The following is a 24511-nucleotide window of genomic DNA, read 5'->3' as shown; positions in this document are numbered from 1 at the left end:
AGAATCCATGTAAAGGCAGAAGGAGAAAACCAGCTTCACAGAGTTGTTCCCGATGTTCTAATGCATGTGTGTATGCATACATACATACATACAGACAGACAGACACACACACACACACACACACACACACACACACACGTAAGGGCCTGGAGAAATGGCTCAGCATTTAAGAGTACTTACTACTTTTGCATAAGACCCAGGTTCAATTCCCAGCACCCACATGGTGGCTCATAACCTTCTATGACCCCAATTCTGGGGTCTGATACCTTCTTCTGACTTCCAAGGCCCCCTGCATGCCCCTGCTGCACAAACATACACTCAGACACATACATACCCATAAAAATGGAACACATATTTAAAATAGAAATAAATAGCGATTTTAAAAGATGAGAGTAGCTTGATAACATTTGGTTTGGTTTTGCTTTGATTGAGACAAGATCTACCTACATAGCCCAGGCTGTCCCCAAACTCATGATGTAGACCAGGCTGGCCTTGAACTCACAGAAATTCTCCTGCCTCCCAAGTACTGGGATTAAAGGTATCTTGCTTTATTATTCCTAGCCTGCTTTGTTTTGCTTTTTGTTTTTTTTAACAGCCACAGGCTGATAAGATGGCCCAGCAGGCAAAAGTGCTTGCCATACAACCTAACAACCTCCATTCAATTACTAGATTCCACATTGGAAGGGGGGAAAAAAAGTCTCCTAAGAGTGACATGTGTGGACACATACACACTAACAATAACAATAAATATGAATAATAATAAGAAAAATTCAAACTAAAAAGAAAATCTCTATGAAAGCCACTCGAGCTGTTTCAGCAGAGACATTCTGGAAGGCATAGAAAGAGAGATGAAGTTCCAAAGGGAGAGACGGGAGCCCACGTGAGGGCAGAAGCAGATGGCAGGGCTGGTTGAGGACACGGGAGAACTGGCAGAAGGCAGAATGGGAAATGCACACAATTGTGGCTTGAAAATCAGTTCATCCCTCAGACAAGTTACTCTGGGATGGAATTATCTCTGGGGGATTCAGAGTGCTGGGTTTGGCTATCAAATCCTGAGTCCGTTATTCCAAGCTGCAAAACTCTCAAAAGTTGGTGATCCGTAATTCTATCCAAACATTCCCCGGTCCTTCCGTCTCTTACTGTGATATTGTGAAATTTGGAGGCAGCACATCCGAGGGCTCCTGGGAGGCTGTGAGCAGCATCTTTGGTCTGGGGCCTTTCTGGTGAGTGCCTCATAGCTCCTAGCCTCCTTCTCAAGCCGGTGTTATTTTGAGGCATTTGTGCAGGCTTCAAGGCAGTGCATCCTGGGCCAGGAGCACTGATGTCTCTGCTGAGGCACCACCTGGCCTTGAATTTTACTCTGTTCCAGAAAGCCCCAGGCCTGCTGGACAGGGTTCAGACCACAGCAGGTGGATGGGAAAAGAGAAGACACAGGGAAGCAGCTGAGGAAAGAGGTAACATTGCCTGACCGCACGTCTGCCCGCACCTCTTTTAGGGAGACCGGAGCAGTATTCAGGACACACAGGAAGGAAAAGGCTGTTCACACTGAGCCCAAGCCTGGAGTGGGATGGGTGGGATTCAGAGGGCTCCGCCTTAGCTCTGTGACTCTGCGCTCAGCCCCTGCCATTGGGCTCTCGGGTCTGGCTCAGCCTTGCAGTAGCAGGGATGGCTCTTGCTTCTTTCTCCAGGGCATATGGGTAAAAAGGAAGCTTGATTCACAATTTCAAGTACGATTTTTGAGTGCTTACCTTGGGAAGTGTCACACATTTATTCCTTCACATAGCTCCTCTAACTCAACTTTGTGCTAACTAAACTGCATTTATAGTCCTCCAAGTTAGTGAAGTTGCAGCCCTGCCTCACTGACTTCTGTGTTCCCAGTGACCCAGTTCACCCACGCAATCCTGACGACCCGAGTTCGAGCCCTGGAACCCATGTCAAGGTGGAAGAGACCATGTCCCATGTACCATCCTCTGGGTTCCATATTTGCCATCACACACAGCACTCCTCAATACATCATGTACATGAAAAAGTAATAAAGGAATAGTTAAATTTTTAAAATAAAAATTCTGTCAGGCAGTGGTGATGCACACCTTTAATCCCAGCACTCAGGAGGCAGAGGCAGGCAGATCTCTGTGAGTTTGAGATAGCCTGGTCTACAAGAGCTAGTTCCAAGACAGGCTCCAAAGCCACAGAGAAACCCTGTCTTGAAAAACCAAAACAAATAAATAAATAAAATAAAAATTCTAAAAGCAGTCCAGGTGTAACTGTGTCTGCTTGTAAGCCTAACACGTGGGCGATGAAGGCAGAAGGATCATGAGTTTGAAGCTAGCCTGGGCTACCTAACAAGATCCCATCCCATATCAAAGAACTCTAAGAGAACACGAATGTGTGGGAACTGCAAATGTTTACATGGATGTGTGCTGTTGCTGTCATGGCAATCCATTACTGCTGTGAGTGTAGGTCACTCTCTGAGTGGAGCACAGCAAGATGAGTAAGGCCTAGTTCATTCCCTCTAGGGGCTTTTCATATATGGTTCACACGGCCGTCTTCTTTTCTCCATTGCCAATGGCAACTGCCTTTAACAGCTGTGAGTGAGGTCAGACATTTTCCCTTCCTGTGATGCCAAGCTATAGTTCAGCAGGTCGGTTGTTAGGGCCAGTGCAAATCATAAAATACAGGGTGGTCTGGCCCTAGTCAGTTGTGGCTTTTAAAATCTCCTACCTGGGCCCCAGTGATGTCCCAGGCTTGTTCCCTGGTGTGCCTTTACCTGACAATAAACAAGTGTATCAAGATTTACTGAGTTCCAAGCACTAGACTAGCTTTGGGCCACAATGACAAATGTAATATGGTTCCTCAAAGAATCTGCTACGATTAGAAGCAACAAATCAGTATCTAAAACCACAATATAATGTAATAAGGGATACAGAGTTACATTTTACATCCTGTATCTGCTCAGAGATTTCTTTTCCTTTGAGTCAGGTTCTCGCTGTGTAGACTAGGCTGGCCCAGAAATCACTGTGTAGACAGACTAGGCTGGCCTGAAACTTTTGATCTTCTTGCCTCAGCCTCCTAAGTCCTGTTTTTACAGGATACCTGGGTATTGAGCCACGTCTTTTTGTTTGTTTGTTTGTTTGATTGTTTGTTTAATGTGCATTGGTGTTTTACCTACATGTGTCTATGTGAGAGTGTTGAGTCCCCTGGAGCTAGAGCTACAGACAGTTGTGAGCTGCCATATGGGTGCTGGGAACTGAACCCAGGTCCTCTAGAAGAGCAGTCAGTGCTTATAACTTCTGAGCCATCTCTCCAGATCCTTGAGCCACTTCTTAAACACCTGTAGTGAAAGGCATTTACTGTCTGTCATGCTCTTCTGTTGTAGTGTTGAAGAGTTCTGATTCATTAATTTATTTCATCCGTCCATCGTCAGTTAAAAAATCATTATTGACCCCCTTCGATGTGAGGCAGTGCCAGCCCTGGGGATACAGGCAACTCCCCTATCCTCGTCCAGCTCAGAATATGGTGAGGAAAATAAAGAGTAAACTTCGGGGAGTGAGAACTGCTGGAAGGAAACATTAAGCAAGTTAAGCTGTGTTGGGATCTCATTGTTTTAGATCAGTTCATCAGGGAAGCTCTCTCTGAAGGGGAGAGACTGGAATGAAGTGAAGAAACAAACTACATGAAGACAAAGGACTACAAGCAAAACAGAGAGCAAAGGCAAAGACTCTAGAGCAGGGATGGTTACCATACAGAACAGTAAGACACCACTGTGGTAACCACCACTGTGGCTGACAGTCTTGCTGACTACAGAAGGGTAACAAGCTGCTGGATACATGGGCAAGGACTAGACCATGTGGAGCACTGTAGACTGAGCTGGGGATTAGAATTTTATTGCAGTTATGGTGCTGCTAAGCAAACTGGGGTTCGTGTTGATTTCATCCCTTGCCTGGGATCCTCACTTGGTAGAACTAGAACTTACAGGTGTCTCCTGACTCCAGGGTCTTAAGTGTTTCTTACACTCAAGTGTTTCTCCTCGGGAGAGAATGAATTAATGAATCAATCCATCTATCAAATTCCTCCTGAGGGCATGCAGAGTGAAGGTCCCAGAATCTAAGCTGAGAATGTGCACTGCCATTCTGACTAGAGTTGTAGACTGGACAATGCCTTCCCAGAGTGTTCAGTGACCACAATACCTATGTGTGTGTGTGTGTGTGTGTGTGTGTGTGTGTGTGTGTGTGTGTGTGTGTGTGTGTGTGCCTTCTCTCTGCCCAGGTGGATGAAGAAGCCTCGGTGTGGTGTCCCTGATCATCCCCACTTGAGCAGGAGGCGGAGGAACAAGCGCTATGCCCTGACTGGACAGAAGTGGAGACAGAAGCATATCACGTACAGGTGCTGCAGCCCCTTGCATGCTCCCTGCTTTTGATCCCCAGATCACTCTGTTTTTCCCGCCCAAGTTTCTGAGGTTCACGTGGCAGGTGTCTCGGGGTGAGGTTGGGGGAGTTAGGACAAAGGCCAGGCATGTGGACATCAGGACCAGTGCTGAGAGCCTGTGACCCTGTCTTCCTTGTGACCTCCATGAGTGACTCTGGCTTCAGGTTTGCTGGCTTGCCTGGTCCTTTGGGAATTAGCTGTGTTCTGTCTAGACACCTACAGTTTTTAGTTACTGGACACTGGGTATGGATTGTTTGTAGGATTCTGCTGTATAAAGACCCGAGGCAGAGCTCACTGTTCATGCTTAAAAACTGCCCTGCCTCTGCTGGATTCCCAATTTCAGCCTGTCAGACTTCACCCAAGATGCTCAGTGCAGAGTCTCCGCTGTTTCTGAAGGGGAGTATGGGATGGAGACATGGGAAAGCCAGGGCAGAGCAGATTCTGTCTCCAAGCCCCACAGTGGCTGACACAAGGATCGTGAAACCCAGCACAGCAGAGCCAGACACCAGGGCTCACAGAGGCTTGGGCAGGGACCAGGCTAGGAAAGGCTCCAATGCGCTGCGCTTGGCACCTACCCCAGCTGCTGACAGACCAGCAATAGCTAGTTCTTTTTCACTTAAAGGCCTCTGGACTATTTGAGTATGTTTGTGACTTTTACAAATGTATATATTTTCTGTATCAGGAGAGAAAGAGTTAAATTTAAAGGAGTCTACCTATCAGTTTTTTACTGCACATTGGATGGAATCCCTTATGCAACACAAGCCTTGTCAGGGATAAAACCTCTGATGAAAACAAAGCTATTCTGATGGGGGTGGGGGACGTCCTCCCTATTTAGCCTGGTCTTCAGCCCCCACAGCATCTCAGTAGAATTCTAGGACTTGCAATGTGCAGACCACTGGACCATGCTGGCTCTGACATCCCTTTCAGAGCCACTGGTCTCTGATTCTGTCTTTTTTTCTAATGATCCTTCTCTCTTTCACCAGCATTCACAACTATACCCCGAAGGTGGGTGAGCTGGACACACGGAAAGCTATTCGTCAGGCTTTTGATGTGTGGCAGAAGGTAACTCCTCTGACTTTTGAAGAGGTGCCGTACCATGAGATCAAAAGTGACCGGAAGGAGGCAGACATCATGATCTTCTTTGCTTCTGGTTTCCATGGTGACAGCTCCCCATTTGATGGGGAAGGAGGATTTCTTGCCCATGCCTACTTTCCTGGCCCAGGGATTGGAGGAGACACTCACTTCGATTCAGATGAGCCCTGGACACTAGGCAATGCCAACCATGATGGTAAGGGCATGAGAAGATGGGCGAGGGAGCCAGTGCTGGGATGTTTAGTTGTCAGGGAAAGATGTACCAAGGATACACTTGAAAGCACCATTAAGGAGAGAACTACTTTCCAGAACTTCTTGTTTAAAAACTAAGGACTCCAGAAAGTGAGAACTGTGATCTCTGTTAACATTCAACACTTGACCCTGATCCACCAGGACCAGGGACATAAAGATGGGTGAGACCACCTAGAAGTTGGTCCAATCAGGCAGGATTGAACCATGAACAAGAAAATGGTATGTCAGAGGCTGAAGAAAGAGGTTAGAAGGCTTTAAAATAGAACTGGAGACCTGATGGGTTCTGGTCCCAAAGTTACTCTAGGTCATGGCCCAACCTTTCTAGCATCCTCAGGTAACTTGCCCTGTACTACTGTGATTCTGCAGATATCCGCAGAGCAGCAGTCAGTATCAGGCAGGGTAGCCGCTCATCATTAAAGAGCTCATCCATATGAGCTAAGACACTTGCTTAACAAATGGGAATGGACACAATTTTGTGCCCATTTAAATTTTTTGTATTACATTCGTTTATTTGTATGTCTTTATGTGTGTCAGTGTGCATGTGCACAGCTCTCATGTGGAGATCAGAAGACAACTTGGGGAAGTCAATTTTCTCCTCCCACTGTGTAGGTGAATCTCAGGAATCAGACTCAGGTGGTCATTCTTGGTGGCAGAACTTCTTTACCTAGAGCCATCTTACTGGTCCAATAATCTATTTATTAGACTTATTTAGTTAATTATTATTTGTGGGGTGAGTGTGTACCATAGAGAGTTCAGAGGACAACTTGTGGGAGTCCTTTCTCTCCACCAGGTGGGACGTAGGACTTGAACTTGGGTCATCAGCCTTGGTAGCAAGTGTCTTTATCCACTGAGCTGTCATGCCAACCGTTATGTCCATTTTCTAAGATGAAGAGCTCGGGACTCAAATGTATAACTGGTAGGTGGCAATGCTAGGGCTCAAATCCAAGTTCAACATTACCCTATGAAAGGGCTAAGGATGTAGCTCAATTGGTAGAATGTTTGCCTAGCATTCATAAAGTCCTGGGTTCAATCCCAGCATAAGCAAGGAGTGGTGGTACATACCTGTAATCCCCAGTATCCAGGAAGTGGAGATGAGTGACAGATTAAGTAATCTCTAAGGTCTCTTCCAATGTTGGTGTGACATGGTGTAAATCCTGCAAAGACCAAGGGGTATGTGAATATTTAATTAAGGGAGTAGGCAGAGTCTGCCCTCTGAAACCCAGAGTCGGGTGACTATATAAATAACCCTGGCATAAGGCAGACTCTACTGAAGGCTGTAGCACATATACCAAGAAAATGCAACAAGAGTCAGCCTTCAGATCATAGTAGATAGTAATTAATAGATGTTAAGGTTCTAAGGTCCATACCGAGTACCTTCCACACATCATGCCATAAGTAGGTATTATCATCCCCATTTTACAGATAGGCAAACAAAATCATAGAGAAACATTATGCTATCTAAGGCCCCAGAGTTAGTAAGTAGTTAAACAAGGCTTTGAATTTGGATATTATAACCTGGAGCCCATACCCTCAGCTACCATGCTGAGTAATAGGTTTTCTGTACCCCCAATAGGTTTCTCCACCAACACAGTTAAGTCAGATCAAGCTGAATTGAAAAAGTACAACAGCAGGTTTATTTGAGCAAAGCAGCTTCTGGGTGGATTATCTAGTCCCAGAGACCAAGGCCAGAGAAGTCACATACCCAAACTAAAGCAGGGAGATTATATAGCTTTTAGGCACTTGTCTGCCACAAGTTGGGTTTGTGTCCAAGTATGGTCAAAAGTTGAAGGTTTAAGCTGCGAGTTGGGCTGCTGGTGGCAACAGGGGAGGAAGTTGCAATAGTCACCAAGAAGGCTGAACTGGTTTTTGGGTGCCTTTTCTTTGTTGGAGATTCTCTGAGAAGGCAGGGTTTGGAGAGAGAGAGTCAGGAATGGGGCTTCCCAGATCAAGCAGGAGTGAGGTGAAAGTCCCAACTGAACACTGAGCTTCCATGGATCTCAAACCACAGGGCCTATGAGAACCACCTAGAAACTTAAGAACGCAGAGTCCAGTCTTAAGAGACATCTCTGTCCTCGAAGTTTCCCTACCCAGCCTGATCACGAGAACCACCAGGTCTCTTTAGAAACATGATTCCTGTCCCTGGAGGTCCCCATCCTTAGGCTGGATCAAGTTTGGGAAACAGAGAACACCTGCTCCGCCTTGGCACAGCTTATGGGCATAAGCAGACTCTTGTCAGTCCCTTCCTCCAGAAGCCATGTCGGTGTAGGTAGATGGGCTTCTCCCTTGAAGACACTCCAGACCACCATGTGAATTGGGGCTCCCTCCTCTCAGCATCTCTCCAATACTGGTCCCTAGGAGGAGGTTTGGCCAAGGTACCACCCAGGCAGTTAGGAGACAGTTAATTCCTTTGCTTCTTCCCTCTTCAGATTTTTGTTCTGTTTCCTGCGAAGCTCCATTTCCTCTGGCTTGGCGTCATCTCTCTTACGTCCTGCATAACTTTCCTGGCCCTTTGTGTACCCTTTATCTTATTCTTATTTTTGGAGTAGTGCCAACAAGTGACTGACGACTGATAAGGAGTCAGGGAGAAGTAATTTATCATTTTCAGGCCTGTAATGTGCCAGGCACCATTAACTAAAAGGGTTTTAGTTTTAGTTCTGGTAAACACACCTGAATTTTCTTTGTGGGAGGGGTGTTGAGACAGGGTTTCTCTGTAACCCTGGCTCTCCTGGCACTCACTCTGTAGACCAGGTTAGCCTCAAACTCACATATATCCACCTGCCTCTACCTCCCAAGTGCTGGAATTAAAAGTGTATGCCACCACTGCCCAGTTCAAAATTGAATTTTCAAAGGGTTATTTTCCTATGGAGGTGCTAAGAAGAAATGCCCTTGCCTCCCTTTCTGCCAAGCCCCAGGGTCTCCACAGTCATGCCCACTCCCTGCTTTTGAGGAGCTTACTAGGTTCAGCCTCCAGTCCTAAGAACTAGTGTGTGTGGCATGTGGGAAGGCCCTTGAGCCTGTAAATGGACACCATTGAAACACCCCTCCCACCTGATTACCCCGTCTTTAATGAACAACCTCCAGTTCCAAGAGAACTAATGTCTTCTCTGGACAGGAGTCGGGACGATGCTCTGAAAAGCCAAAGATGAACCGGGTACCACTTACAAGTACAGTAGTAGATCCCTGGCTGGTGGGGGTAAGCTGGTGAGCACCATCCCAAGATGGGTTACAGCAGGAGGAAAGGAACCACAATTTATTGAGCACTTGGATGGTGTGTCATTTGATTTCCACATCGACTCAGTGAGGGAGGGAGCAGGTATAGCTGGTATTTTCATGTCCCGCCAAGTCCCACTGCCCTTCAGCCCCAAATAAGCACTCAGACGCTATATTAATTATAAAAACTGTTGGCTGATGGCTAGGGCTTCTTACTAGCTAGCTCTGTCTTAATTATTAACCCATAATTACTAATCTATGTATTTCTACATGGCCTTATCTTACCAGAGAACTCCTGGCATGTCCAATCCTCCTGGTCTCTACATGGTGTCTCCTGTGGTGCCCTCTCTGCCTACCTTTCCTAGAATTCTCCTCATCTCTTAGCCCCACCTATCCTCCTGCCCCTATTGACCAAATAGTGTCTTATTCTTCAACCAATAAGAGAAACATATATACAGAAGGCCATCCCCCATCAAGCAGGTTCTCCTGGGACTTTCATCTGATTTCTGGCTTTCTTTCATTATTGAACATTTGCAAACTCTCTAGAGGAGGGAGCCTAAGGAGGATCACTGTCCTCTGCTCCAGTGGCCAACACTGTTGTTCCTACTGTGCCTAACTCTTCCACTTTTAATTTGTTTTCCACTGAGATTTTGTTTTGTTTTATCTTTATTTTATGTGTATGAGTGTTTTGCCTACATGAGTGTACCACAAGCAGTATCCTTGGAGGCCGGAAGAGGGTGTCAGATCTTATGGAGTCACAGATGGTTGTGGGCTGTCATGTGGGTGTCCTCTATACGAGCAACAAGTGCTCTTAACCACTGAGCTCTCTCTTTAGCCCCATGGCTGATGTATTTTAAAGAAAGAAAGACCCAGGTATTATAGCATTTTAGATATGACTACTTTAGCATGTCCCTCTAACAAAGACTGAATTTTAATATAACCACAAAATCATTATCAAACTCAACAAGGTTAACAACTTCTTAAAAATCTAATGCCCAGAGCTCTGTTAAAGTGTTCAAGCATAGAGGCCTGAGTTTGACTCCCAGAACTCATGCAATAAAGCCAGTCATGGTGTCATATGCTTGCAAGCCCAGCACTGGAGAGGCAGAATCAGGCAGATGCCTGGGGCTTACTAGCTACACAGCCTAGCCTAGTAAGGAAGCTCCAGCTCCAAGGAGAGAACCTGTCCCAAAACACAAAATGCAACAATGCCAAGTTGACTTCTGACCTCCACATACCCTCACACACTTATAGATGCTCACATAAATACAAACACACACACACACACACACACACACACACACACACACACACAGCTCCCCAGACTGCCACTGAATTGTACATATGGTTCTCATTCCCTACTCCACTGAAGTGTACAAAGGGGCAAGCTAGCCGCTAGCCCCTCACACCATTTTCATTAAACTTTGTCCCCATTTCTTTCAAATGAGTCAACCAGTGAAGTCAGCAGATACCCACTTGGCTCTGCCAGGAGGGACCCAGCCCAGGGTTCCTTTCTAGAGGAAGGTGACAAGCCAGGAAGAGCTTTCATGACCATACCATGCTTCACAGAACAGAGCCTTTCCACTTAGCTTACTAACTCATCCTCCACAGGGGACCTAGGTGAGGTACTGAAAAAGTCACACAGCTGGAAGGCAGCAGAGCCAGATGTGAAGGTGAGATACCATATCTCTAACAGTCCCCCAAAGGGTCTGCAGCAGGGGATCCAGGGACAGTACATGGAACACTAGAGTAGTTTGGGCATTGTTCCCTCCTGGGTGCTGTCTCCTTACTGTGTCAAACTCAGGCAGCTGAGCCATTTTTTTTTTTCTAGGACTACTGCCCCCAAGAAGCTCAGTCTTGAGGTGGAATACACACTCATGGCTGTAATGAATGAAGGTTGAACAGTGGTCAGCACCTAAAGCTGACTGATACTAAGATGCTGGCAGGATGGAGAAGGCGACATGCTCAGCCAGCTGGGAGAGCCAGGCTGGTTTCCGGGGAGATGAGCACTGGGGTGAACTTTAAAGAAAGGAGGGTACTGTAGGGGCCATTGCTGATGAGCACGCAAAGCTGAAATGTCTTGGGGTGGGTGCTATTGGAATCATGAGAACAGGAATCTGCAACAAGGAAAGTTCATCCTAAAAGAGGCCAGGTCCACTGGAGAAGCCAAGCAGACTTTCATGCTACAGGGCCCAGAGACTTCTGGAACACACACACTTGGAGATGCTGGTCCTCTCACACAGTGGTAATGAGTAATGATCCATCTGTACCAGGCCCTGGTGTGGCAGTTTGTTTCTCTTGACTCATTAATCCTTGTCCCTGTTCTTAGGACGGCAGCCATTATTCTCTTCACTGCAGAGAAAGGGCTCTTAAAATGCCACGCCACTAGGGCATGGCAGAGCTGCAGAAACCATGATCTGATCACTCTGCTCCTACCTCCCACCCTTTGGGGGAGTGAAGACCCTAAGAACTTCCTCTTCGTGAGGCACTGGGCTCTTTTCCATAGCTGGCCCTTACTTTGTCCCTCTGTTCCCTTACAAGTTCAGTGTGGCTGCCCTCCCCTCCCCTCCTCTCCTCAAGTTCTCCAGGTTCTGTGCAGTAGGATGCTGGCTTCTCGGTGCTTCTTTGCCTTTTAGTCCTGGGAAGAAACTTACAGGCCTCTTTGCTTCAAGGAGTTCACTGTTTACAGAATGGGCACAAGCCAAGGGCAATGGCTGAGGGTGCTCAGGGGCTCCCTGTCCTCCTGCTGAGGTCCCTGTGGATGGTCCCAAGGAGAGACCTGGTCAGGAGAGAGTTCCTGAACAGCTTGTTCAGGTAGAGCAGCAGGCTAGGAGCAGAGCCAGGACAGGCTGCAGGAAGCTGAACTGCCTTCTGCCGGCTCCAGCAGCCACCTTTGGAGTGAAGCTAAAAGATGAGCTCATTGCTTCCCTGCTGCTGAAGGGACCAGGACCTGAGGAAGGAGCTGGGGGCAACCTGGCTTTCTCCTGTCAGCCTGCCTTTCTCAGCAGAAGGCCAGCCCAGGCTTTTGGCCAACCTTGCAATGATCTTGCCCAGCCCCCTTTCCTCTCCATTGCTCAAAGGTGGCTTCATGGATGACATGTTGGTATCAGTGGAGAGCCAGACATGTAGAATTCTCCTCTTTCCCCAAGACTTGATTCAAAAGGCCAGACAACTCTCATCCTCATCCAACTCTCCCAGGGCCTTGATGGGCTGGGGTAGGACAACTCTGCCAAGGGATACTAGACTCAGAGTGGGCAGTAAGGTTCCTCACCTCTGGTGGCCTCCCTGGACTGTGAGGTGGCAGAAAGGTACTGAGACATGCCTAGTATTGGGAGATAAGAGGTAGGTCTCAGGGGTAAACAAATGCCAGAGGTGTAAGTAGGAGTCTATAACTGTGCAGAGAGGAGCCAGATACAATGCCCTGCCCAACTGCTTGGCCAATTTCTTTCCCAATACTACAGTTACTTGATATATACAAATTCAGGCCTTGACCTACCCACAGATTAAAATGGAAATTGAAGGGAGCTAGCTTTAAGAAAATCTGGTTGCTGAAGCCCCACCAACCTTTTTAGCTAATTCTGGCCTAGCTCATGTCTTTTCTGTTATAGCAACAGAGCAACCACCACCCCTGGTACCATGCAATTTTTTTTTTTTTTTTTTTTTTTTTTTTTGGTTTTTGAGACAGGGTTTCTCTGTGGCTTTGGTGGGCTGTCCTGGAACTAGCTTTTATAGATCAGGCTGGGTCTCAAACTCACAGAGATCCACCTGCCTCTGCCTCCCCAGTGCTGGGATTAAAGGCGTGCACCACTACCGCCCGGCTTCTATGCCATGCATCTAACACCTGTTAGTTATTCAGTCTTCTCCCAACTGATGAGTTGGGGCCAGCTTGTCCTTTCTACGAATAAGGACATTGAGCTTGCAGGTGTGGAGTGGAGGTGACCTATCCCATCTCAGGGTGCTCACAACTGCCACACCTCGCTGCCCCTGTTTCATGTTCAGGGTCCCGTGTCCCTCTTTCAGCAGCAGATCTCGACCTGTCCTTGACTCCACACTAGATTTTGGTCAGTAGTTCCAGGACTAGGGTCCTGCTGTGCCCCCCCCCCCGCCTGCCCTATTCACACCAAGCTGCCCCACACTGAGCCCTGTTCACACCAGCCACCCCAAGGACTTTGTCTTGTGTTGCCATGGCCCACCAGCACCCCAGCACCTGCATCCCACCTTCTGAACTGACCCCACTGATCTACCTGCCTCTGGGCTCCTTTGCCTCTGATCCTCTCTCCAGTGGTAACCAGGGTGACTTCATCATGCCCCCTCCTTTCCTGATATCCCTGCACACACCCCCAATGGCCAAGAAACTGATCCAAATTACTTTGTAAGGCATCACAGAGCCCTGCCTGCCGGCCTGGCTGACCTCATCTCTCTCTGGCCCTCCCTTCATGCTTTGTTCTAGAGCCAAGTGGAATGAACTGCTTGTCCCTGGACCTGGTTTATAGCGGTACCTCTGCCAGGAATGGCACTCCACCCTCTTCCTCCCTAACCCTGAATTCTGCAGACCAATGCTTTACCTTTCAAGGCTCAGCTTAAGTCTCATGGGTGGTGTCCTTCCTGAACACCTTCCTCCAATCCAAATGGGATTTAGTAACACAGACATGTAGCCCCAGCCGAGGCAGGATGGTTTCAAGTTCAAGAACTCTCAATCAAAAACTAAAAGAGGTCTTGGGAGACTGTTCACTGGGCTATGCAAGTCCCAAAGGTACCTTGAAAAAGTTCTCAGTCTTTGTACCCGAGGGCCTGGATACTGTACAGCCTTTGCAATTGCTGCATGTACCCCTCTGTACCAGGTACATAGGCAAAAGGTTGTGTTTGATTTCTCTATGTCCCCAGTGTCCAACAGAAGGTCAGGGGCAGAAGTAGGGGATATGCTAAGTGTTTGTTATGCTGAGTAATGAACTGATTAATACTAAGTGGGTGCCCTGGGTACCTCTATGCCCCTCTCTACAGGCAATGACCTCTTCCTGGTGGCTGTGCATGAACTGGGCCATGCATTGGGACTGGAGCACTCTAATGACCCAAGTGCCATCATGGCACCCTTCTACCAATACATGGAGACGCACAACTTCAAACTGCCCCAGGATGACCTCCAGGGTATCCAGAAGATTTACGGTGTGTGTAGTTTGTGTGTGTGTGTGTGTGTGTGTGTGTGTGTGTGTGTGTGTGTGTGAAAGACTATTGTTAATGTGAGCATGTGCTGTGGCGAGCATGGGGGCCACTGTTGTTAATGTGAGTGTGTGTTGTGGTGGGTGTGGGGTCAGGAACTTTGCCATTGTTAGCATTGCTGCTGTGTCCCTGTGCTGACTTTGATGAGGTCCCCCAGCACACTAGGAAACCTAAGGGAGGGAATCTGAGCTGTGATGGGAAAGGCAAATTGAGGTGAGGCCCACTCATTCCCTCTTTTCTACCCTTTCTCACCCACCTTCCTGTCACCTCCCGTTCTCCGTGACTCCCCTTTACCAAATGGGGACCAGGCACACTCCAGGATGCCTCTAACCTAGGAAAGTCACACATCTGCCTGAATAATGATAATAAGTATTATATGTGATCTTAGGGGGAATGAGAAGCTAGATTTCTGCCCTCCTAAGACATGAAACCCTGCCATGTACAAGGCCCACCGGCATGGAGGGTCTAGTCAGGTTGGTTAAAATGGGTGACCAGTTCATTGGAGCAACGATGGTCAACACAGCGCAGGAGTTGGGGCCCCCTCTGGAGGAGGTACAGCAATCAGGACCCTGGATCACAGCCCATGGTGAAGCAGCAGGGGGCAGGGTGGGTAGCAAGTATCAGAAGTTATTTCAAAGGTGGAATGGGCAGGATCTGCTGACAGATCAGATTGGGGACGAGGGAAGGGAGGAACAGGTCAGCCTAATACCATGAGTTCTGACTTTGCTATGGGTGTGGCTCAGCTGGTAGAGTGCTCACCTAGCATACATACATGAAGCCCTACATTTGATCTACAGAACCACATGAGCCAGGCATGGTAGCATACACCTGTAACCCCAACCTTCCAGAGGTAGAGTCAAGAGGATCTGAAGTTCAGATTCACCCCCTTTGCTACAAAAGGTATTTGAGGCCAGCCAGAGGGACATGAGATCCTATCTTTAAAAGGGGGGCGCTCTGCTATTTTTAATTGTGGAGTAAAAGGATTTCTCAGTCTGCAGCCCACAGACCAAGGCTGGGATATTCACTTGAGGTCTTCAGTGTACAGTACATAGTTACTGGTTACAAATAACTAGTATATCAATTGCAAATTGAAAGGTATCATAGTTAAACTTCCAGTCCTCAATAGCCATGTGTGCATGTAGCCAGAGGCAACTATAACTACTGTAGATATGGGACATTTCAGTCACCACAGCATGTCAGAGAACAGCTCTGGGGGTCTTGAAAGCCAGGCACCCAGATGAGCCCTTGGAACAGTGACTCTCAACTGGCTTGCCCTTGGCAATCAGCTTAGGATGCTCATAAAACAAACAGACAAACAAACAAAACCACTGACACCCAGCCCTTACCTGAGTGAGCCCATCTGGGAGCTCCCTGAAGAACTGGCGTTGTAGAACTCCCCTAGGTGATCCGCATGAGCTGCCCAAGCTAAGAGGTTTGACAAAGGGAAGGAAGAAAAGAGCCCCTTAAGGTACACAGTCTTTGGAGCATGGAGGACTCCTCTAACAATGGAGGCTAATAGAGAGGCCCCAAAAAGCAGACAAACCAAGAGCAGGGCTCTGGGAAAGGAGGAACATGGTTCAAGGCAAGTGTTTCCAGATCCTTGCTGTCTAATGTATGGGCCTCAGGCCAGTGACATGAACTTCACCTGAGACCTTGAAGACATACATACTGTCTCTGGCTCCAGCCCAGGCCCTCTGAGTCACAACCTGCATACCAAGATGATTCACTCCATCAACAAAGTTGATAACTGTTGGTTTCCGAAAACAGAGGTCACTGGTGAACTTGGCAAGCAGTTTGGGTGGAAAATGGAGCTGATGCTCTATTGAAGTTGGCTGAAGAATGAAAGTGGTTAGAGATTAGAGTTCAGCCTGTGTGAAGGAGGGCAGCAAAGGAGGGTGTGGGACACTGGCCCTCAGGAAGGACAAGTTTCTTTTAAAGAGGGAAAGATGCCAGCCTTAGGGATGGGGAAGTGAAAGTCCCTATCTAATGGCTGTTCCCATCTATTTTCTCCAAGACTGAGGAGTTAAGTCAGGAAGAGGGGACAGGAAGTCTGAAGGGACAGACTTGACCTGGAACTGCCTATGTAGTGATGGGACAATGGTAGATGACAGCAGGAAAGAGCTGGGCCCTCTCTAAGACGTAGCCCCTCTCTCCAGGACCCCCAGCTGAACCCCTGGAGCCCACAAGGCCCCTCCCTACACTCCCGGTCCGCAGGATCCACTCACCATCTGAGAGGAAACATGAAAGGCAGCCCAGGCCCCCTCGGCCACCTCTGGGGGACCGACCATCCACTCCAGGTGCCAAGCCCAACATCTGTGATGGCAACTTCAACACAGTGGCTCTCTTCCGGGGCGAGATGTTTGTGTTTAAGGTAAGGTTGGTGGATCAGTGCCACCCAGGGTGTACCTTCCTCCACAATGGAGCTGGGCGGGCTTCTGTTCTATCTTCTCTAGGCTGCTGCGGGGCCTGGACAGGAGCTGGTCTAGTGTCCAGGACACATAGTCTCTTTCTGGTACTGATGGGTCAATCAGCTTGGTTGACAAGGTGACAAGGAAAGACTGATGAGCTGACAGCTTCCAAGAAGCCAATCAGTGCTCAAGAAAATGCTGGAGCTGGCTTTTGGTCTATGACCTTGGATAAGTCACCTTCCTTCTCCAGATTTCAGCTATCCAACCTGGGGTAGTCATTCCTCTGACAAAGGACATGTGAAGATTAATGGCTAGGAAGATGCAGAGCGGGCCCTGGTCAGGGTTGGCAGAGTCTACAACTCCTGCCAGAGCATGAGTGACAGGGACTAGTCAGGCTTTATCATGTTCCTTGTCCTGAGCCTGTTACATGAGCCAAGGACTGTCTGAGAATGATGCATGGCAGGCTAGGTCCTTGGGTAAACAGACTCTGAGATAGAGTCTGGGATGAGAGATTCCTAGTTAAGGACCTTTAGGATCAACAGATGTGTGTAGGAGGGGCAGGAAGCCAGTCAGGACAGAGGAAGAAGGTGAGGAGACACAGACCTTGTGCCAACTCAGTCTCTCATGGGAAGTTCTGGTGCTAGAATGGTCCATCAGAGTCATTCCATATTGGATGCAAAATGAAGCTGAAGCCATCACAAAAGAACTGAAAGCTGTCTGCTGGTACACTTTCTTCACCAAGTGGTGGCTGGACAATGGGTTTCCATGACACTGGGTGGCAGAGGAAGGCTACCCCGTCTGTCCTCCTTCCTAAGGTCTCCCCAAGCCACGTCCAGTTCTGCCTCTCACTGAGTGCCTGTCTATAGGCATGGCCTTTGGCCTTCCTTAAGACTGTGTGTGTCAGATTGACTTGACAGAGTTGTGCAAGTCAGCATAAAGTATTTTACAAACTGGATCTGAAAGTGCTTTGTGAAACACCTGAAAAATGCTGGGGCGATGGACACCTCAGTGGTTAAGAGCACTCACTGCTCTTGCAGAGGACTTGTGTTCAGTTCCCAGTATACACATGCTGGTCCACAACTGCCTCTGACTTTAGCTCCAGAGAATCCAGTATCCTCTTTTGATGCCTGCAGGCTCATGCACACACATACATGAATACATTCAGGCACACACCCATATACATAAGTGAATTTTATGTATGTCTGTACTATCTTCTGTGAGCCATATTCCTACTGCAGTACTCGTATTTCCTTGAGCCTCCCAATCAAGTGTTCACAGGCAAGAGTGGATTTTATCCTTCCCTGGCTCCCACACTGGCTCCCACAGACCGAATCCCGCCCAACTGATATGTATCAATGACTTTCTGCTGCCCTCCCGTGGCCACTCCAGGCCTTGGCAGTAGTCGCCTTTCTAGCTTTTCCACACCTCTCCCACACCCATCTGCTGCATGTCTCATAGTCCTTGGACAGCAGGAGGTTTAAATGAAGTTACATCCTGTCTTCTAAGAGTTGGAAGCAGCAGATGGACCAGCTCAATGGGAGGTTGTGAGGCTGAGCCCCAGGCTTGGTGTTGGGTTGCTGGGCCTGAGCCCTGGGGCTGAGATCACTGAATTCAGAGGTAAAACTTGCCACCTACCTTTCTCGCCACCCCCCCTCCAGGATCGCTGGTTCTGGCGCCTGCGCAATAATCGGGTGCAGGAGGGCTACCCCATGCAGATTGAGCAGTTCTGGAAGGGCCTGCCTGCCCGCATAGATGCAGCCTATGAAAGGGCTGATGGAAGATTTGTCTTCTTCAAAGGTAACATGGGGCACTTCTATGCCCTTTTTGAGGCTTCCCTTTTTCCCTTCTAAGCCAGAAGAGGTGGGGTAGGCAGCAGATGCCCTCCATAGATGGACACTGACCTCTGAAAGGTCAGATCCCCACAGGTAGGAAGTAGGTCATCTGGGAAAACCAAGTCAAGAAAGTACCGACATTAACAGGTTTTAAAAAAAAAATCCATGCACATTGTGTACAGGGTAGGACAAAGATGCCCATCCAGCACTTGCCGGAAGGTCATTCTTAAAGTTCTGTAAGAGTCCAGACAGCTGGCCACACAGGACAGATTGGGGGGAGGGGCGTAGCTAACATGCCCAGCCTGGGCTAGCCCACTTGTGAGCTGTTTCACATTGGAATCTTGACTTGGCCTTACCTAAGCTGGATAAGATACAGATAGTGAAATGCAAGGCAAGCACACAGGAAACTGAACAACGTGGCTGAATGTAGTGGAGTGCGGAAGCCAGTCCAAGGGCTCAGAAACTCACCTTACAGTCACAGAGGCCTCACCTTGGAGAGCTAGAAGGGTCCTATGAGAGCAATTACTGAAGAGTTATGGCTGTCAGGCCAAGGCTGGGAACTCACTGCAGGTTTCTGAGTAGCACAGAACCATGGGGAAAGTGGCATGCAGGGAGGCAGGGAGGGTAACTCAGAGGACAACGATGCCCATGAGGCTCAAGCCAGAGGGGGTCAGCACAGCTAGAGAACGGGGGACACTGTGAGAAGACTCAGGGTCTCATGAGTGTGGAGTACTGAGAAGGAAGGGAAGAGGCTCAGAAGTGATGCCAGCGCTTCTTAGGGACACTGGGAGAAAGACAGCTGATGAAAAAGAAGCCATTCTGGTAGGATGGTCAGTTCCGAAAACCCAATTTTGAGTAGCCAGGGACCATGGTAGCTCATAGGATATGACGGGGTGGGGCTTAGGTCCAATGTGTCTGGAGCTATATCCTCAGAGTTAGGTGTGTATAGAGCAGATAGGGAGAGTGAGGCTCTTAGAGAGCCCTGAGTGGATGTGTACAGAGTGGCTGAAGTCCTGAGTAGATGTGTATTGTCAAGTAGATGTGCCATGTCAAGGACCCAGGAACTAGGACCGATGGGAAACTGTCAACCTTCCCCATATGGGTCAGGCTTAGAACTGGTAAAGCCTTATTGTGGCCCAGGTGAGAATGTCTATGAACAGTTGGCCAGTGTGTGCACAAACTAGCACCTGCAGCTTCCTCCATCCTGAGGCTGCTCGCCTATGGAGACTTCCACCGGCGCTAACTCCTTATGCTGAGGTTCTGCGTTGTTGTGGTAGAACATACACGCCCTACCTGAGCCCAGCTGTAGGAAGTAGTAGTGAATGACATAACAGGTGTGATCATCAAAAATGAAAGAGGGCCAAGACAAGCGGTTAGGCAAGTATGGTGGCTACACCTATAATCCCAGCACTTGGGAGGCAGGGGCACGAGACTCGCTGAAGTCTGAGGCCAGCCTGATCGACATAATTCATTCCAGGCTAGCCAAGGATAAAAATAAAGACTGTGTCTCGAAAAGGAACAACAAAACCAGGACAGTGGGACAGAGAGCCTGTGTAGCATGATGCACATTCCCAAAAATCTACAATTGGCTTCCCACTCCTCAAATTTGCTGGGCAGGGGGCTGGGCGGCTCCTGAAGGCTGACTCTGTACTCTTCCTGTAGGTGACAAGTACTGGGTGTTCAAAGAGGTCACAGTGGAACCTGGGTACCCCCACAGCTTGGGAGAGTTGGGCAGCTGCCTGCCCCGTGAAGGAATCGATACAGCTCTGCGCTGGGAACCTGTGGGCAAAACCTACTTTTTCAAAGGTGAACGGTACTGGCGCTACAGCGAGGAGCGGCGAGCCACAGACCCTGGCTACCCCAAGCCTATCACCGTGTGGAAGGGCATCCCGCAGGCTCCACAAGGGGCCTTCATCAGCAAGGAAGGATGTAAGGGCCAAGCTGAGGTGGGAATGGGGAGTTAATTTTAGCAGTTCTCAGGGCCCACACATATGTTCTGGGTATCCAGAATTCAGTAATGTAACTTGATAACAGACAACTGCCCCAAATGGACCATGTGCACATAGTCAATTAACTTGCAGTGATGGATAGGGGTAGTTCAAAGGTGCTTTTTCACAGGGTTTGATGGCTAGGCTGGCAATCACTCACCATGTGCCATCAGGCAGCTCCCAGCCTGTCTCCCTGCCAGAGTAGAAACTTCTCAAAGGAGGCTCAGGCTTTACCAGAGTCAAACACCCATGACTGCCTATTGCTTTGGCTAAAAATACTGACACCCGAACAGGGCTGACTGGGTTCACAGACCCCATCTACGACTCCTACGTTTGGGCAAGCCATCGAGCTTTTCTCATTCTGCTATCCGTGAAGTGGGAATGATCACAGCACTTACCTGCGGGCTGTGTGATAAAAGATTGATAAGTAAGTTACAGAGAGCACTTAGCATAATGCCTACCACATGGTCTATGCCATGTGAAAGTTGTAGCTGTCTTATCATCTCATTAGTGTTTCAGTTGTGTAAGGTGACTACTGTCATTCGCTGCATGGTAATTACTGAGAGCCAGTTTGTGTGGCAGGGGTTCAGGACAAAAACAGTGAGCCTTGCACAGTTCTCAGTGCAGTGACAGAAAATAACATCACAACAAAGCAAGCCTCAGAGACAGGTGACATCAAAGACTTTGACCAATGAAAGTCCTGGGGAGCCAGCCAATGAAGAGAGTCTCAATGAGCTGCTTTGCTGTCTGTCGACTGGCTGGGTTGCTAAGGCTGTTGCTTGGAGCCTTCAGGGAGATGCCTAGGGAGTTATTGGAGTTTCCTGGCCTGCTGCCTGCCTCCTTTCCTCCCAGCCATCAAAGCCACTAGAATGTCCTAAGAACTTGTATCTGTGTTACAAAGTGGTATATGTCAAACCCTCCCCACACCCCCAAAATATATCTGTAATTGTGGAGCCATGGTGTCTGCCACTGACATGAAATTTTACTCAGTTCCCATTGGCTTGGGGCAAGAGTTAGACTGAGGCACTAGAGCAGTGGAGATTGCACTGCACAACCCTTAAACTGAGGCTTGATCTGACCCGTATAGGAAGCCTGGGGGCACAGAGTGACAGAGCTGTTTCCAGACTAAGGATCATCCAGCCCAGGCAGTATAAATTAAAGCATTTGCTAGGTCTACTCAAAAATCCCTTAGTGGTTTCCTAGCACCTTTAAACCAACAGGTGGGATGCTGCTCCGTGTCCTGGGGACCCGTCTCTGCTGTGTTAGTTACTGTGCAATCAGTGGGACACTGCGTTCACCCAGCTTCCTCCGTTCCAGCAAGCCACTCCCTCCACCTACCCTGCCACTTGGAGCTTCTCTCTTGCACACTGGCACATCACCCTAAGTCCATGTCACTCCAGAGTAGGTGCTAGGGGGCGTCTGGGAGTGGTGGTACTGAGTCCTTCCCATTTCTGCAGATTACACCTACTTCTACAAAGGCCGGGACTACTGGAAGTTTGACAACCAGAAACTGAGTGTGGAGCCAGGCTACCCACGCAACATCCTGCGTGACTGGATGGGCTGCAAGCAGAAGGAGGTAGAGCGGCGGAAGGAGCGGAGGCTGCCCCAGGATGATGTGGACATCATGGTGACCATCGATGATGTGCCAGGCTCCGTGAATGCCGTGGCTGTGGTTGTCCCCTGCACCCTGTCCCTCTGCCTCCTGGTGCTGCTCTATACTATCTTCCAGTTCAAAAACAAGGCGGGTCCTCAGCCCGTCACCTACTATAAGCGGCCAGTCCAGGAGTGGGTATGAGCAGCCCAGAGACCTCTCTGTCTACCCAGTCTGGCCAGCCAGGCCCTTCCTCACCAGGGTCTGAGGGGCAGCTCTAGCCACTGCCCACCGAGGCCAGCAGGGCCCTAGGCCAGGTTCGTGTGTAGCTGAAGTGGTGGGTGCATTGGTCTAGGCTGAGTGCGGGGGCAGGGAGTGATGGTGGCTGTGCCCCAGGTTGGGTAGCTGGCACCCAGTTGTCAGCCTTCTGGTCTGGGTACACCACTCTCAAGGGAATAGGCCAGGCCCTGTCAGGAGGCAAGGATCATGCCAGGAGGTGCCCCTGAGGTCACTGCAAGGTACCGAAGCTCCAGGCCTGGCTGAGACCCAGCCCTCTGAGGCAAGCCAGCACTAGCTCTCACCGCCCCCCTTCCCCGAGATGCCACCAATCCCAGTCCCCTCTGCCAACACCTGCTGGTCAGATGTCCCCTCACCCTTACCCCACTATCCTCCAAGGCTGCCGTGCCCCTGCTGCCAACACAGTGGGCAAAAGCCTGGGTTCCCCTGCTAGCCAATAGCAGACTCCTCAGGAAACCTGATCCACTTGTCAGGTCTCCCCTGAGACCCAGGATTTAGGGTCACATGCTGCAGGCAAGGCTGTGGCCCAGCTGGGTCTCACAAGGACCCTGCTGTCATGTCGTGAATATTTAAATGTCCTGTCACTACTGTTTTAAAGTCCCATTTTGCAAAGGCTACTTGAGGCTTTAGGTCAATTAGAGGTGACTGTCTTGGTGATGTGGCCAGTGTGATGGCCCTTCCCCAGGTATTAAGGACCACGGTGCTGCAAAGGCCACTCTAGCAGGCCCTGATACTAGCAGGGGTCCTGTTCAGGAGGCTCAACAGCTGGGCAGGAGCTGACCCTGGTTCTGGAGGCAGACCCAAGTTTGTGGCCATCCTCTACTCCCCTTCCATGAATGTTGTCCCCCACCCTGCTCCAGCCCGTCTTTTGTGGCGTGGGGGCTCAGCCTGACTAGTTATGTGAAGCAGAGATGGCTCTAGAGCCACCATTGTCATAGCCTCAGAGTAAAGGACCAGGGCAGCCTTTTAAATACTCCATGCGCATCCCCGGTGACTCAATCTCTTGGCCTGGAGATGGTGTGGTGTTTGGGCTCCAGTCTTAACCGGGGCAGCCCAGCTCACTGGGCCCTTCTTCCTACCCTGCTCACTCCCTCCCCCCCCCCACTTTTCTTTTTGTTTTGTTTTTTAACTTGATTCTTCTTCACATCTGACAGGAGTTCCCAGGTTTGAGCTTGACTTGCTCCAGTCTGGCAGCCATGCTTGTCATTAGGCAAGACCAATGGGTTCAGTGATGCTCACTGGCTTTCTGCCGAAGTCCAAAAGCAGTAAGAGGCAACCTTCAGGGTGCTAGTGGGTCGCCAATACCAACCCTGCCCTCTGAGCCTGCATGGGCCTTGCCCTGCCCTGTGGCCTCTGGGATTTGGGTCAGCTTACCCTGTAGCACAGACAGGGGCTCCTGCTGCCCTGGGAGCTGTTGAGTAAAATCTGTCCCAGAAGCATCTATATGGGTCCACTGTGTCCCACCACCATCATCCTGTCTTTTCTCATTTCGGCCAAGGGCAGGCTCCCTGGGGCAGGCGGGGAACAACTGCAGAGATTTAGTGATTCATAGGTTTGTACAGTGTTTTATACTTTGCGAAGCACTTTATTAGCTCACACCTGCCCACTCACGTGAAGGCCCTGAGAGGCTGAGGGTAACACTCATCTTGCCCTTGGATGAAGCACAGGGAGGTCTTATCTGCCCCTGCCATCCAGCAGCCCTGGCTGGGTCTGTGTTCCCATCTGTGGGCCCTACAGGGTCTGAGATAAATGTCTTTTCTATTCCTGTCTTCTGGGCCTCCCTCCCCCAACTCTTGGTCGTCTCCTCAGGTTGGTGCTCTCACTTTCCGAAAGCTCTAGGCCCCGCAGGCTCCCTGTTGGCTCCTGGTTCTCCAAGACCAGTTGAGAAGGAGCAGGAGATGGCGGCAGGCAGCCCAGGCTGCAGATATGTGGGATGCAGGGCCGGGCCCAGAGGGCTCAGCCTAGAGGCTTCCAATCTTGGATTCTTCTGCCTGCAGTCATCTGTTTGTCCATCACCCCAGGCCAGAGCAGTCAGAGGGGCAAAGCACCGGGCCCCCAGAGCTCAGCTTCCCCTCAGCCTGGGTGACATTACAGCATCTCAGTGTCGGTCACATTTTAAACTGATCAGCCTTTGTATAATGTTTTTTAAATCATTTCTAAATAAAACAGAAATACAGTGTCTTTTCCCTGGGGTGTGGG

At 49.3% G+C, this 24511-nt stretch overlaps 1 protein-coding gene across 3 annotated transcripts in view; it reads left to right on the top strand.

Annotated features, from left to right (window-relative positions):
* The window catches only part of Mmp24 (matrix metallopeptidase 24), a 40550-nt gene extending 17249 nt beyond the window's left edge, over nt 1-23301 (top strand). For 2 of the 3 annotated variants that reach the window (XM_051188334.1, XM_051188337.1), the window contains exons 3-9: nt 4267-4383; nt 5409-5713; nt 13981-14142; nt 16353-16567; nt 18263-18401; nt 20099-20365; nt 21882-23301. In XM_051188334.1, the coding sequence (XP_051044291.1) occupies nt 4267-4383; nt 5409-5713; nt 13981-14142; nt 16353-16567; nt 18263-18401; nt 20099-20365; nt 21882-22219 (1543 nt within the window). In that variant the 3' untranslated portion in view covers nt 22220-23301. Of the gene's footprint in view, nt 1-4266; nt 4384-5408; nt 5714-13980; nt 14143-16352; nt 16568-18262; nt 18402-20098; nt 20383-21881 lie in introns of all 3 variants that reach the window. The other variant, XM_051188344.1, reaches the window with a different exon arrangement.
* Nucleotides 23302-24511: the final 1210 nt, after the last annotated feature.

This window comes from Phodopus roborovskii, unplaced genomic scaffold, assembly GCF_943737965.1.
Source record: "Phodopus roborovskii unplaced genomic scaffold, PHOROB, whole genome shotgun sequence".
In the NCBI taxonomy this organism is placed as follows: domain Eukaryota; kingdom Metazoa; phylum Chordata; class Mammalia; order Rodentia; family Cricetidae; genus Phodopus; species Phodopus roborovskii.
This window is presented reverse-complemented; position numbering and strand designations above follow the sequence as displayed.